Source organism: Bipolaris sorokiniana (assembly GCF_000338995.1).
Source record: "Bipolaris sorokiniana ND90Pr unplaced genomic scaffold COCSAscaffold_11, whole genome shotgun sequence".
NCBI lineage: Eukaryota > Fungi > Ascomycota > Dothideomycetes > Pleosporales > Pleosporaceae > Bipolaris > Bipolaris sorokiniana.
The window spans coordinates 1,187,713-1,201,021 of NW_006911905.1; the positions used below are offsets into that span (position 1 = coordinate 1,187,713).

At 49.0% G+C, this 13,309-nt stretch overlaps 5 protein-coding genes across 5 annotated transcripts; 3 read left to right on the forward strand and 2 right to left on the reverse strand.

Moving 5' to 3' along the window:
• Positions 1-575: 575 nt before the first annotated feature.
• On the forward strand, positions 576-1,145 carry COCSADRAFT_162686 (uncharacterized protein; the record flags this gene model as incomplete). Its single annotated transcript, XM_007704287.1, has 2 exons — positions 576-755; positions 807-1,145. The coding sequence occupies 2 exons, from the start codon at positions 576-578 to the stop codon at positions 1,143-1,145; spliced, it is 519 nt and encodes a 172-aa protein (XP_007702477.1).
• A 1,371-nt stretch (positions 1,146-2,516) lies between these two features.
• Positions 2,517-5,246, forward strand: COCSADRAFT_122608 (uncharacterized protein). The gene is made up of 4 exons (XM_007704288.1): positions 2,517-2,749; positions 2,798-3,122; positions 3,176-4,611; positions 4,716-5,246. The coding sequence occupies exons 1-4, from the start codon at positions 2,535-2,537 to the stop codon at positions 4,945-4,947; spliced, it is 2,208 nt and encodes a 735-aa protein (XP_007702478.1). The 5' UTR covers positions 2,517-2,534; the 3' UTR covers positions 4,948-5,246.
• A 119-nt stretch (positions 5,247-5,365) lies between these two features.
• On the reverse strand, positions 5,366-7,754 carry COCSADRAFT_183295 (uncharacterized protein; the record flags this gene model as incomplete). Its single annotated transcript, XM_007704289.1, has 3 exons — positions 5,366-7,246; positions 7,299-7,623; positions 7,679-7,754. The coding sequence occupies 3 exons, from the start codon at positions 7,752-7,754 to the stop codon at positions 5,425-5,427; spliced, it is 2,223 nt and encodes a 740-aa protein (XP_007702479.1). The 3' UTR covers positions 5,366-5,424.
• Positions 7,755-8,745: 991 nt separating this feature from the next.
• On the forward strand, positions 8,746-10,872 carry COCSADRAFT_122613 (uncharacterized protein; the record flags this gene model as incomplete). The annotated part of the gene is made up of 5 exons (XM_007704290.1): positions 8,746-8,832; positions 8,889-9,297; positions 9,348-9,382; positions 9,436-10,108; positions 10,158-10,872. 5 exons carry the CDS (start codon positions 8,746-8,748, stop codon positions 10,847-10,849), a joined length of 1,896 nt encoding a protein of 631 aa, XP_007702480.1. The 3' UTR covers positions 10,850-10,872.
• Positions 10,873-11,573: 701 nt separating this feature from the next.
• On the reverse strand, positions 11,574-12,793 carry COCSADRAFT_122618 (uncharacterized protein). The gene is made up of 2 exons (XM_007704291.1): positions 12,298-12,793; positions 11,574-12,245 (listed from the first exon to the last, which is right to left on the reverse strand). The coding sequence occupies exons 1-2, from the start codon at positions 12,695-12,697 to the stop codon at positions 11,989-11,991; spliced, it is 657 nt and encodes a 218-aa protein (XP_007702481.1). The 5' UTR covers positions 12,698-12,793; the 3' UTR covers positions 11,574-11,988.
• Between the last annotated feature and the right edge of the window lie 516 nt (positions 12,794-13,309).

Consider the following 13,309-nt stretch of genomic DNA (forward strand, 5'->3'; position numbering starts at 1 on the left):
ATCCGCCATCCCTCTTCCGACTGTTGCCTCGCCTCGTCTCGTCTCGCACTTAGTATGTACATCCCTCATCTAGACAAAATTACGGAAATCGGCTCTCTTCAACGCAGCATGACTATGCATGTGTAAGCATCTGAAAGCCTACTGATTCGTGTCATTGTACGCCCTTAACTTGCTAAAACTTCCCCGAGTGGCGGTATCAATGCCACACTGGGCATGACTTTGTTAACTTGTTTGCTCTAACATCCTGGACCTTGGAATCCATACCCAACAGGAACCGCTTTTCCTTGGTCTGTCTGGTGTCTGTATACTGACTATGGACTGACATGCAGAGAATGACTTGACTTGCTCACCGCCACCAGTGTTTGCGTTGCACCATCATCTGCTTTCTAAGTTAACACCCTTATCTCTCTGTTGCGCAAGCCGCAGTAGGGCCACCGGGTGTATAACATGACAAAACAGAACGCCTGATAGTATCATATAAACATCTTTGCAATCCTCTTCCACTGCACGGTGAAGCATCTATGCTGTACCAAATAATATATTCCCTTCCATAGTGATTGATTACATTTCTCCAAATGGCACACGATCTCTGTCCCTGGCTGTGGTCGCCTGGCCATGAACTGCCACACCCCATTGCTCATGCGCGCCGCCTTTGCGACCCATGGGCATTGCCTAATATGCGAGCACCTCGATGGGCTTTTCCCAACCTTGCAAACACGCGATGCTGTGAGTTCTGTAGGGCACCAGGCAGGATTGTAAGTTTTATGTCTAATGATCGCACCTATGCCTCTCCTGACTACCATCAGCCTGGATTGGGTGAGGGTCTTGCTGACCTAGGGTATATTCTTCCGCCCATCGTACACTCAATACTCGAAGCATTTCACAACATACACTACCACTATCAGTTGGGCTTGGACACAGGAAGTGAAGACCCGTACTTTCTGGCTCAAGAAATAGAAGGTCTTTCGCAATATGTGCGGAAAGTTTACAGAGCCTTCCCAGACATGAATGAACTCGCATTGTGGGCAGATCAACTCAAGTACTTGGGAAGAGATATTCAGATTGGACCCCGGCGTATTCGGCATAATCCAATGCCCAGACACCAGCACAATTGCGGGTATCCAATGCCCCAGATTGCCTGGTAGACATAAGGGTAGACAGTTGTCATTTGTATCAGAGTGCATTCCCCAGCACGGGCATCCCTATTCAGACTCTGATTTCTTTGCCAATGGCAGAGTGGTGTCAAAGCATGTTGCATCTGTGTTTTAGTCTGCATTCATTATTGAGCCAATCTTTCTGCCTTGCAATCATGCTTTGTGATGGTCATAGCCACAAATCGTCCCTACTATCCTGACGCACAACCAAACCTGCATAAAGCATTGATGCGTTTAACAAATGTCTCCGTGAACCTATCGTCGATTTTGTTGCTGGAGTCTCGGCGAATTCCTTTTCTACAGCCGTTTCCACGAGATTGCTTTTAACTATGGTCTTTGTAAGGGCGCGCAGTAAAAGCCGTTGGTCCTGTCGACGGTTATTACAGAAACCAGTAAACGGGTATGCAAAAATGAAGAGGCAATGTAATCAAGGCACAATGCAAAGAATGAATATATCTTCTAACGGTCTTAAGTCCGTTGAAATATTCGAATGTATGAGATTCAGCATAACAAAGATAACAACTAGCTCCAGTATAGACAATGGGCTAGTAGAATAAGGGCAAGAGGAAGAAAACAGTCATTGTGAAGTAAAACGTAGAAAAGAATGTTGCGACAGTTGGATAGAGTGTATTGTATCGACTTTTGCTATTTACGAAAACGTACCAGGAGGGAGTTAGGTCGGTTGAAATAAAAGATTCACAGCAGTAGACTACGTGTGTGTTGACCTAAGCTAAAACTGTAATATCGAACATGGCCATCATGACACGCCAATGAATGCCGTCTTACCGGTTCTTGGGCCCCCAAAATGCCCAGCAATTCTTGCTACTGGCACGTTCTTTGTTGCACACTGATTTCAGCGGTGAAAAATCTGCCCCGAGCTCGAGAAAAGTACGGTAGGTAGTAGGCACGGTCTGGATCACACACTCTATCAACTGACCAGCTATCTGCACATAACCGGATGGCACCGGATATCTTCTTGATATGGTGAATATTCAGCTTGGCAAGCCACAAAATCTCAATTTGACGAGGTAGCATCATCAAATTGACGATCCACACTTATTGTTGTTCCGACGCTGAAGTTAATTCTTGCGACTAAGCTCGTCAAGGTGTTAACCCGTCGATCGCTTCCTGTTGTACGTACTCGCCGCGCAAGAAAAACAATATAGCAATAGCGTTATACAGGGTACACCCTTTGAGCCGAGACGCTCAATCACGGAAACGTCAGACCGTTCTTGGGCATGCGCAGGAGGTAAGGACAGCACAATTGCTTGAGCCGTATTGCACTATCAGAATTGCGTAAGGAACAGAAACCCCATATAACATGTTGAAGTCCCAGTGATGAGAATCCCTCAACATCTCTTTCCCCATCCTTCAATCATCATGTGGACGTCTACTATCATACTAGGCGCAGCTGCCCTTGTTTCATCAACCGCAGCGCAGCAGGCCTGTACTCAACCTCGACAGCCTACCTTGAACGCACCAGTCACCAACCCATGGAGATCACTTTCCAAGGAAGAGACGACAAGTGCCAACGATATCTTGCAAGAAAAGTTGAAGTTGAATGGCAACCAGGGATCTAGTCAAGATAGTTATGTGTAAGTTGAATAATTACGAACAAGAATACCATGCTGAGCAGCCCTCAGTATACAACTCACTCTTTTGGAGCCCAACAAAACCGAAACAGTCAAATACTTAGACGGATACGCAAAGCCGCCTGGAAGATATGCACGCGCTACAGTTCAGAGTGGTGCTACCAATACATCTGACATGTTCTGGCAAGAGTACATGGTTGGCCCTCTGCCAGCTACATATGCAACGACGATCAAGCCGCTCACTTTTCCGTTTCAAAATACTCACGCGGGGAAAACAAAAGTGCATCCCTTGTATTCTGGTACAAATGAAGTGACACAGTTCCTCACGAAGTTTGCGGCTGCACACGAGGACATCTCACAGCGCTTGTTCAATACAGTAAGCAATGTCTCGTGAAAACCATACCCGAGCAATGACTAACGTTGCTCCAGACATTCTTGAGTGGACTTGTCGGTATGCGTCTCGGCAATCCATCCAAAGATGAAGATGGCCGTATCATTTCCTGGGCTGCGACCTATGGTGTTCCCACCGAGGGACTTAGCAGCGTTACAATCGCACCACTTGGATTCAATATCAAATTCGATATATCCTCACGAGATTGGAATGACTGGAACGTTGCCGGTTGGTACTCAGCTGGGAAATTTTATTCCTCTACAGAAGAGTTCCGGGCGGCGATCAACTCTCCAAAGTACAAAAAGCCCTCGCCAAATGTGGTGGGCAAATGGTCCTCCACTGATAAGGATGGAAGTCCACTTCCATTGGATGAGCAGCCGCCTCCCACATCTATTGCACAAGGAGCCCAAAGGTTTCGCATCGATGCCGATGAGAACTATATTTCCTGGATGGACTTTAGCTTCTACCACAACGTTGCCTTTGATCGGGGACTGTCACTCTTTGATATCAAATACAAAGGAAAGCGCATTTTGTACGAGCTTTCCCTCCAGGAAGCGTTGACAGCCTACTCAGGCTCGGATCCATTTGCATCCCAAGCAACATTCTACGACACCACAGACGGTATGGGAGCTGCGCTGACACCTCTCATCAAGGGCTATGATTGTCCAAGCTACGCAACATATCTGCCTGCATCATGGAACGAGGGAAATGATACAAAGACCCTTGAAGATGCCATTTGCATCTTTGAGTTTGACCCAGGATATCCAATTCGCCGCCATTCCTTTGGCCAATACACACCTCACACCAGTGTCGCGAAGAACATCCAGTTCACGATGCGAACCGTAGCCACAGTCGGCAACTACGACTTCCTGATCGACTACACCTTCTTCTACGACGGCGCCATCGAAGTCTCCTCGCGCTTCTCTGGCTACATCTCCTCCACATACTGGGAAAACCAGTCCGACTACGGCTTCCACATCCACGACTTCCTCTCCGGTAGCATGCACGACCACACGCTCACCTTCAAAGCCGACTTCGACATCAACGGCCGCAAAAACAGCGTCCAGAAACTTACCTTCAAACCCATCACCACCGACTACCCCTGGAGCACTGGCCGCAAGTACAACACCTTCAAAGTCCACCGCTCCTTCATCGACAACGAATCCCACTCGAAAATCAACTGGGCCGAAAACGACAACACCATGTACGCCGTCGTCAATAAAGATACCCCCAACCGCTTCGGCGAGTACCCCGGCTACCGCATCAAGAGAGCAGCAGGCGCCATCCACCTTACCCAAACAAACTCCACAAACACCGGTAAATCAGGTGCATTCGTAACCCATGATCTCTACATCACCAAGCAAAAAGACACGGAGCCTCGCGCCGCCGACGGCCTGAACCAGTACCAGAGAGAAGACCCACTGGTAGATTTCGCAACCTTCTTTAACAAGGAGAGTTTGGAGCAGGAAGATGTGTAAGTCCCCCTTTTCCCCATCCATCTTCACCTTCACCCCACCCCCACCACAACCATCCCAACAAAAAGAAACCAAAATCGCTGACGAGATTTTTAATAAACAGTGTCCTCTGGTTCAACCTAGGAATGCACCATATACCAGGAACGAATGACCTTCCCGTCACCATGTTCAGCTCCGCGCACTCGGCCATGCGGCTCGAGCCCCTGAATTACCTCGAGGATGGCGATCCGTCGGTGAGCAGTAATCAGCAGGTTAGGATTGATTATGATGAGCAGGGTAAGGTGGAGTTTGTTGAGGAGTTTGGGAAGGTTAAGAGGGCGAACATGTGCCGCTGATTGTTGGTTTTGCCCACTTACTCCCTTTCTGTCTTTCTGTCTCTCTGGGCTCGCTAGCGCGAGTACATGTAGCTACACACGATCTTTTTTTTCCCTTTTGTCATTGTTGAGTTGATGAGAACCGGGCAGTAAACGTGCCCACCAGATCCCCCCTTTTTTCCTCAGTTTTTTTTTTCATCTTTTCCGTTGAGCGGGAAAATTTAGACTTAGCGTTTTTTTTTAAATTCCCAAAGGGTTTCGGGGGACTCTGTATATGTAAGATGTATCCGCATGTGTAGTAAATAAATCCGATATGCGAGACATCTCTTCTTCTTCTTCTTCTTCTCCTCTATTTCTAATCATACACGAAAGAGTATCCCACACATATTCTACCAAGGGACAAAGTAAGTACAGTTTAAGGATAAATTATTAACATATTCTACATATTTTCTTTTACTCTCCCAACGCCGTCCCCCTTCGCACAAACCAACGACTTTGTCACCTCAACGGCTTCACAAACTCCGCCCAGACCTCCAAAAACGCCCTGCGATCCTTTTTACTCTGAAACTTAATCTCCAACTCCGAATACCCAAACCGATTCAGATTGCCCAAGCGCCCCGGATGCGCCGCGCTCGTGAGGGCAGTCTTGAACGACTCATTCGACGCAACAGACGCCTTGGTACCCGCGCGCGTCAACTGTGGAATCTCCATCGAATCGTTCCGTTTCCGCGGTGAAAAAAAAGAAGACGAAGAAGATGGTGACGCGGGACTCCTTGGCACAGCGACGGTGCTAGCACCTGAGGACTTGCGGCGCTGAAACAGCTTATCCGACTTCCAGCGCGACGCGTCTTTTGAAAAGACAAGGGTTAATTTTTCGCTTTCCTTCTTCATGCAAGCGTCTGTGAGCCACTCAAATGCATAGTGCGGTTCCTCGACCCAATGCCCCCTTTCCTCCAGCGCACTCGTATAAAATAGCAGCACGAGCACGTCGAAAGCCACGGGCCCGTCATCTTCCAGATGCGTTTCGGTGCGGTGCCAAAGGCGGAGGTTGCGGCCGCGGCACTCTGTGGGGTTCTTGTCGGAAGAGATAGTCAAGATGGGCCTGTCGAACTTGAGGTCTGCGGCGTCGGCGCTGTTGTTGGTATAGAGCAGGGTTTGGAATTTCTCAGCGGAGTCGGAGGCCGAGAAGGTGTATTTGATGTCCGTGTATTGCTTGTCGAGTTTGCCGAAGGAGTTGCGTGGGAAGTCGATGGAGACGGCGCCGTCAGGGTAGGTAGTTGTGAGTGGGATTGATGGGCCCGTAGCGGGGAAGTGCTGTTCTATCCATGTTCGAAGCTTGCCATCTTGACTGGAGTGGTATACGGCGCGTATGGATATACCGGTGTCTTCGCGGTATCGCCATCGGACGTCGCAGTCGCGGCTTTCGGCTCCGTACTTGACAGATTTACGCTCGACTTCGACGGAGCGGCAGATGCGTTTCCAGTCGAGTGCGGCCTCTCCCAGAGCCATTGTTGCTAGAGATGTGCGAGATAGACTGCGTCGCAGACTGTACGATGCTAGGGTCTCTGGAATAGTTCCTCCAGGGCTTAAGTCAGCACTCGAGGAGCGTGGCTGTGATCCTGGAGAATGGCTCATGCTGCTTCTGTTGGTGGAAACAGACGTGCGGCCTGCATCGTACGAGGCAGATGTATCCGTGGGAGACTGAGCCCAATCTATAGAGCCAAAGTATGAATCCCCACGTGGGCCAACAGATGGAGGCGAGTGTGACAATGGGATGCTTAAACTTGGCCGAGCAGTTTCCGAGGAACTGCTCATTTGATGCTGGCCAAAACCGGTAAAATTTCCAGAGTGATCGGTATCTAAAGTGTACGTACGTGAAGGCGCTGGTGGCATGTTGCGAACCTCCTGTCGTATGGCGTCGCTTGGCGAAAGATGCGATCGCTTCTCAGCAGTCATGCGTTTTGTGCGGTTTTCCTCAATCAGGATAGCATCATCAACTTGTCGACGGAGATGGTATAATATAGCAGCAGTCTGGTCATCGTCGCTTGGTAGAGCAGCAGGTGTATCGCCTAGTGATAGGGGGCGAGAGTGCTCTGCTTCTCTAGCGATGCGCTCGTCCTCGCTCTGCAACCAACGATCAAAGATCACCCACTCGCTGAAAAGTGGATGCTCATCTGGTGCAGGTAGCGATAGAGGTGTATGTTGAGATGAAAATCCTAGTGCACTGGTTGAGTAAGCACGGCCTCCCAGGGTTACAGTACGTGGTGGTGCGGCGTCGAGAAGACGTTGAGTTTGCTTGGTTGCCTCGAGATGCAAGCGACTGTGGATTCTTAGCCTTGTAATACCGTCTTGGGGATCATTGCGAAACTTACAGTTGTAGAAATGATATGCACATGTGCAATGCTTGGTAGTGGCCAGTGATCTGCTTCCTCAGCCCGTCTATCTCTTTCTCCATACCCATGTATCTGATCGTGAAAATGAACTTCTTGACGCCCATCTTCTTGTCGACCAGGTGATCTGCATATGGGTCGAGCGTCTTTTCACATCTCTTGAGTGTTGCCTCGAACTCCTTGACGGGAAAAGGCATGGGTTGGCCATACTGCTTCATCAACTCACCCAGCTCGACCAAGCAGGTGTGAAAGGCAGTGAACTCCTTCACCAGGCCTGCCACCTGTGCTTCTGAATTCTCGTTGGCATCTAGGCATGGGTCAGTGTCCTGAGCTTTGTCATGCGATTTTGGTAAGCGATGTACCTTTGAAAGCAAGGTATACCCGAGTGGAGAACTCGAGTAGTTTCAACACATCTGATGGGCTGCATCCGAAAGACATGGTGGTCGTCTTGCGCCGCGCTGGAGCGCAACACTAACAGTGTAGGGTTTGCTCATGCACAGGGAACTTTTCGTATTCAGTAGAGTGCAACATTGAGGAAGCGCAAGGCTCTCAGAAGAGGGTGACAGTATTGTAGGCAGTGTCGCCTGAGCTTGCCCCCGTCTTGTGAGCACGCGTGGATCCAGGCTGTCCCAAGCGAGGCCGTTGCGGCATATGGGGGTGGCTCAGCATATTGATTGCCGATCGATTGCGGGCCAGGCACACGCTTGTCGAAGCCTTGCAAGACAGGATGACAAGATTGCCCATCGTGAGTTGGTCAGGGGACGGAGGAGGTCGTGTTGATACATGTGGCGCTACCGAGGCTGGACGCCCAACGTTCAATGAGACGTCGAACAACAACACGTGGGGAAGCGAACGGCTATCGTCGACCATCCCAACCTCGCGCCCTCATTACCCGGAACAGCGGGGCTTTCCCACGAAAATGCATGGGCTGGGTTCTATTTCCATGAGACTGGTTTACGGAATAGTCATATCTACATGGCCCCTTTGCCCTGAGCTCCACCAATCCAACACTGCTGGAAGCACCTCCGTGTCGAATGCAAAGGCAATGCAGACAGCACTACACCTTTCCATTAATGGTGACCGCTGAACCCTAGCCATCTCAATCGAGACCTAAGCGTGATTCGATACAGCCATGAACGCCACCAAGTCTGACTTTGGCGAGCGGAAACGGGTTGTTCGCCAGTGTAGCAACTGAGAGAGGAGTGCCGGTCCACGTAGCTATCTTTCCGTTGACCGGTCTGCCTTGTTAAACGGGGCAGTGCATATATCCAGTCATTTGTGTGCGGCATGATCTGTAAATGTGGCTGAGGCTTTGCTCATCTGCGATATGATTAAGGCAGTCGTGAGCCGAACTTGCTGCAGATGCAACATACAACTGATCTTTTCTTTATCTGACACACTTGAATAGTGAGACCATATCCACGTGACCATGGGTCTCCGCAATTGGATTACGCGACCAATAAAGGGTCATCAAATCGGTGTAGAGGACCTCACGGCTGGAGGCAGTGGTATTCCTGTAAGTCTTGGTGTGAAGTCGAATTATCTTATTCATTGGACTAATGTTCCTGCAAGGAAACAAGGCGGCGGCGATGGACACTGGCCACAATCGATGCCGCGCCCTTTCAGATCTGGGTGGTCGTAGTCGCGGGCATAGGCTTCTTGACCGACGCATTCGGCCTGTTCGCCCTGAATGTTGTTACCCCAATGTTAGGCTATGTGTACTGGCCGCGTAATCTCGATAATGGTATGCCATCTGTACCATCAGAAGTCAAGACTGCTATGATGTGTTCAACACTTGCTGCCACAATGCTCGGACAGATAGGGTTCGGCGTTGCTGCAGACTTTCTTGGAAGACGCAAAATGTACGGGCTCGAGTTGGTGATTGTCATAGTCGGCACCATGCTACTGTTGATGAGTTCCAACGGCGAGAAAATTAGTATGGCGATTGGGGGGTGGTTGATCACCTGGCGGGCAATCATGGGTACGCATACAACTTGTTGACGCAAAATTGAGTACACTGACACCAGGTAGGGGCTGGCATCGGTGCCGACTATCCATTAAGTGCGGTACAGTGATGCCTCTCTTATATTAGACGAATAGATATTAATTGCAAATCCAGGTTATCACGGCTGAGTTTGCTCCTCGAAAACACCGCGCGCGCATGTTGAGCTGGGTCTTCTTCGCTCAACCTGTAGGACAGCTGCTCGCCAATGTCTTGTCGCTAGCAGCAGTGGAAGCATACAAACCTAGGATTGAGAAAGAACTACCAGCATGTCGGGATGATGATTTGGAATGTTTCCGCGCAATCGATCGACTTTGGAGGTTGGTCATAGGTATCGGGGTTATACCGGCCACCATTGCTCTTGCCTTCCGGTTCACGATCCCCGAAAGCCCAAGGTACACACTGGACATATTGCAGAATACAAAGGAGACCCTTGAGGATACCGCAAACTATTTTGGCGCGCCTGAGATAAATCCAGAGAATGGTGAGGCCCAGATGCGGAACATTGTGCAACATCCAGCTTCAGCCAGGCCAATGTCACGGCGTTCATCTACCTCTTCGGGTATACCGCCTGATGAGATCGTCTACAGCGATGACGAATCTGAGCATCGCAACAGCAACGATGGGAACCGTCCACATGAGCCTCAGTCAGTACAGCCATTACCCGGCGACCCTGACTTTGTTCCTCCACTCGCTTCGTGGGCAGACGCCAGAAACTTCTTCATCACAGAGAAGAACTGGCATTACCTTCTAGGAACATCTCTAGCCTGGCTTTTCCTTGACTTCGCGTGTAAGTAGGCCGGAATAGCGCATTTGAACCGCCACTAACGTTGTGCCAGTTTACGGATTAGGACTCTCATCGCCGAAAATCGTCAGCCATATATGGGAAGAGAACCCCGATCAAAAGCAATCAGTATATGCGACCCTGAGCGGCAACAGCAAACACACTTTGGTTATGGTCTCCATCGGCACAGTCGTTGGCGGCCTTTTGATGATCAAGATTGTCAAGTATGTCTCGCCAAAAGTCATCCAATTCTGGGGATTTGTAGTACTTTTCGTACTCTTCATCGTCACTGGAAGTGCATGGACAACGCTTTTGGACAACAGCCGATCCGGACTTATCATTCTTTATGTGTTGAGTCACATTGCCTTCAACCTCGGACCAAATGTAACCACATTCATAATCCCTGCTGAGATATTCCCGACAAGATACCGGTGTACCTGTCATGGCATAGCTGCAGCGGCTGGAAAGCTGGGCTCATGGGTTGTGCAGATCTTCATCGCATATGCCTTTCAAACTGGCAGAGACAGCGACGGAGGCAACCTCAAATGGGAGGAGCGCCGGGATTTCGGACACGTTCTGCAGGTTATGAGTGCGTTCATGCTTGCTGGAGCAGTGACAACTTACTTCTTGGTCCCCGAGACGAGGGATCACGACAATAAGAGTCGGACGATGGAGGTACTGGCATGTGGTAAGAAAGTGATTGATGAGCTTAATCGTCAGCGGAAAAAGGAGGACGAGGATGAATAAGTATTCATTAATCTCTGATGCACATAGCTTTTTCCAATTTAGTGTTTTGATTTGATTTAAACATAATCATAAGTTTGTGAGCTCGAATGCCGCGAATACATGAAAGATGCAACGTAACTTGAGAGCAAGATATCGCAGGTGAACGCGAGACATCAGGCCAGGGAGGGCTGTAGGATGAACGAACATGAGCCCTCGATTTCACAAATATTGCCAAAACTCATTTATATAAAGAAGTGCGTGATGTAGTTATCATTGATGAGACCTTATATCAATTTCCACTACCAAACCTTGGGTGATGCTGTCCTAATTAGGCAAAGCGTCGAACCATGGCAGCCTTGATAATGAGAGCAAGACCAGGGCCATTACACCGTCATCAGCAAAATGAAAATCAAAAAGTGGCTTCAAAGCAAACGGAATGAAGGAAGAACAGGTAATCAAAATGTAAGTTGCACCGGGAGTGTAGGCGCGCAGATTGCTAATTGTACTGAAGCCTAAAACGGCCCGCGTCACATTCCTAGATCTACCAGGCGAGCTTCGCAACCAAATCTACGCCTACAGCATCTACCCCGACTTACCGTCCATCCTCGTAGCAAACTGTACCAAGCCCGAACATTTTGGCGCAACGCTAGTTCATCTCCCTATCTTTCGCACGTGTCGCCAGATCCGTGCTGAAACGCTTTCCTACCTGTGCGCAACGTTTCAGCTCGGGTTTCTCGGCATACACGATGCTGTCCTTTTTTTCTCTTTGGCGGGAGAGGCAGTGTTAGAGATCAAGTCTCTTGTTATGATACGGCCTGTGCTAGTCGAAGAAGAGTATAAGGAGTGCAAGGAGACAGTGGAGCAGTTCTTTAGTGCGCTTGAGACTATGAGCAAGTTGTCAGAGATGCGATTAGAGGGATTGGCAAACTGGACGATGCCCCATCAAAGAGACGCCAAGTCGGAGTTTGCCATGAGACTTGAGAAACTACGGGAGAGACACGTGGCCGTGCATATCAAGTGATCATGGTCCGATGAATAAAAGCCATCGTGGTAATGAGCCTCCGTTTTATGTATAGGTTTCATTATAGAGGTTTGACAATTATTCGTCGGTATTATTGAGGCATTGGCGAACGACTCACAGTATTCGTCGCATTATCATCTTACGCCTTGGTTGGTGACGGTTCCCTGATCATGATCGTGTTCGTGTCCTCACCCTCCGCCCCGTACTTCGTCAGATCAAATACCGCGGTTTCCTGAGTCCTAAACCCCATTCTCTCATACAGTGGCTTACCCATAGGCGATGCCTCCAAGAAACCAGGAAGACCGAGTTCGTCAGCTTTGCCGAGACCCCACTTCAGCAGCATAGATCCTGCGCCTCTGCGGTGATGATCCGGATCTGTTACCAAAATTTGTAGGACTGATTGGGATTAGCGTAGTTTCTCTGTGACTTGCGATAGATGATGACTTACAGCAAATAGGTTTGGTATTCACATATTGTTTTCTTGCCCTATACAAAAAGCCCAGGAAGTCTACAAGCGCCTGGTTGTTCAGATCGTCTCCTTCAGGAGTCGGGTACATCTTCTGCGCCTCCTCTTCCGTCTTCTCTTTCTCGGTGATGCGCCACTTCGCACCAGCAATCATCTTGCCGCCATCTAGATCCGTATCCACCACTTTGAGATAGACAACATCGTGCTCGTCGCGCCAGGATTTGACATGCCTTTCGGTGTATTTCTTGATATGTTCATCGGTGACGGGTTCGGGATTGAGCAAAGAGGCTATGCCGCCCCCACTTGCAAAAGCGGCAATCTGGATTACCGCGAAAGTTCTCAAGTCGTCTGGCGACGTGATGCGGTGGACTTCTAGTGGCATATTGTATATGTGAATGGACTACGCTGTAATTTGATGAATAGGAAATAAATATTCTTGATACAGATGCTTGAGCGTGAGGCATTTATAAGGCTGTCGTCACAGGATTTGACCCACGTACAAAGGGCGCAAGTACATGAGTCATGTGCCAGGCAGCCATGGGCGGGTAAACAGGCCCCGAATTTCCAACACCTAATGTAGAATTAGCGGCCGAGGGGTAAGATTTCGTGTGCGGCTATAGCGAAACTGAAGAACTCCTCCTTCAAAGCTCTTGTTTCTCTTGTAATCCATGTTCTGTTTCTACTCAAATGATGATACATTTATTAGCCCAGAAGAAGCGTTTTATATCATTTGAAGGAAGTTGACAGATTTAAAAGCTATCTGCTATAGCGTCGGCTGAGAGAAATATATGCTTTGTTATCTTAGGATGGTTCAATTGAGGTTTTAGCACTACTACTCTTATATACACACGCTATAAACAAGTTTCGTACGCTAATTCCTTGCCTAGAGCTTGTGTATTGCTCCTCTACAGACGAAGCATATGTCATAATTTCCCTTGGAGTTTGAGGCACATACGAAGATAGGTCATGTCAACAGCAGTACATGACGTCACAC

Bases quoted from the DNA above. Each gene is read 5' to 3' on its own strand.
- COCSADRAFT_122608 (XM_007704288.1), top strand. From the start codon at position 2,535: ATGTGGACGTCTACTATCATACTAGGCGCAGCTGCCCTTGTTTCATCA. The intron at 2,750-2,797 runs GTAAGTTGAATA...AGCAGCCCTCAG, and splicing joins TCTAGTCAAGATAGTTATGT to TATACAACTCACTCTTTTGG. The intron at 3,123-3,175 runs GTAAGCAATGTC...ACGTTGCTCCAG, and splicing joins CACAGCGCTTGTTCAATACA to ACATTCTTGAGTGGACTTGT.
- COCSADRAFT_122618 (XM_007704291.1), bottom strand. From the start codon at position 12,697: ATGCCACTAGAAGTCCACCGCATCACGTCGCCAGACGACTTGAGAACT. The intron at 12,246-12,297 runs GTAAGTCATCAT...AATCCCAATCAG, and splicing joins GAATACCAAACCTATTTGCT to TCCTACAAATTTTGGTAACA.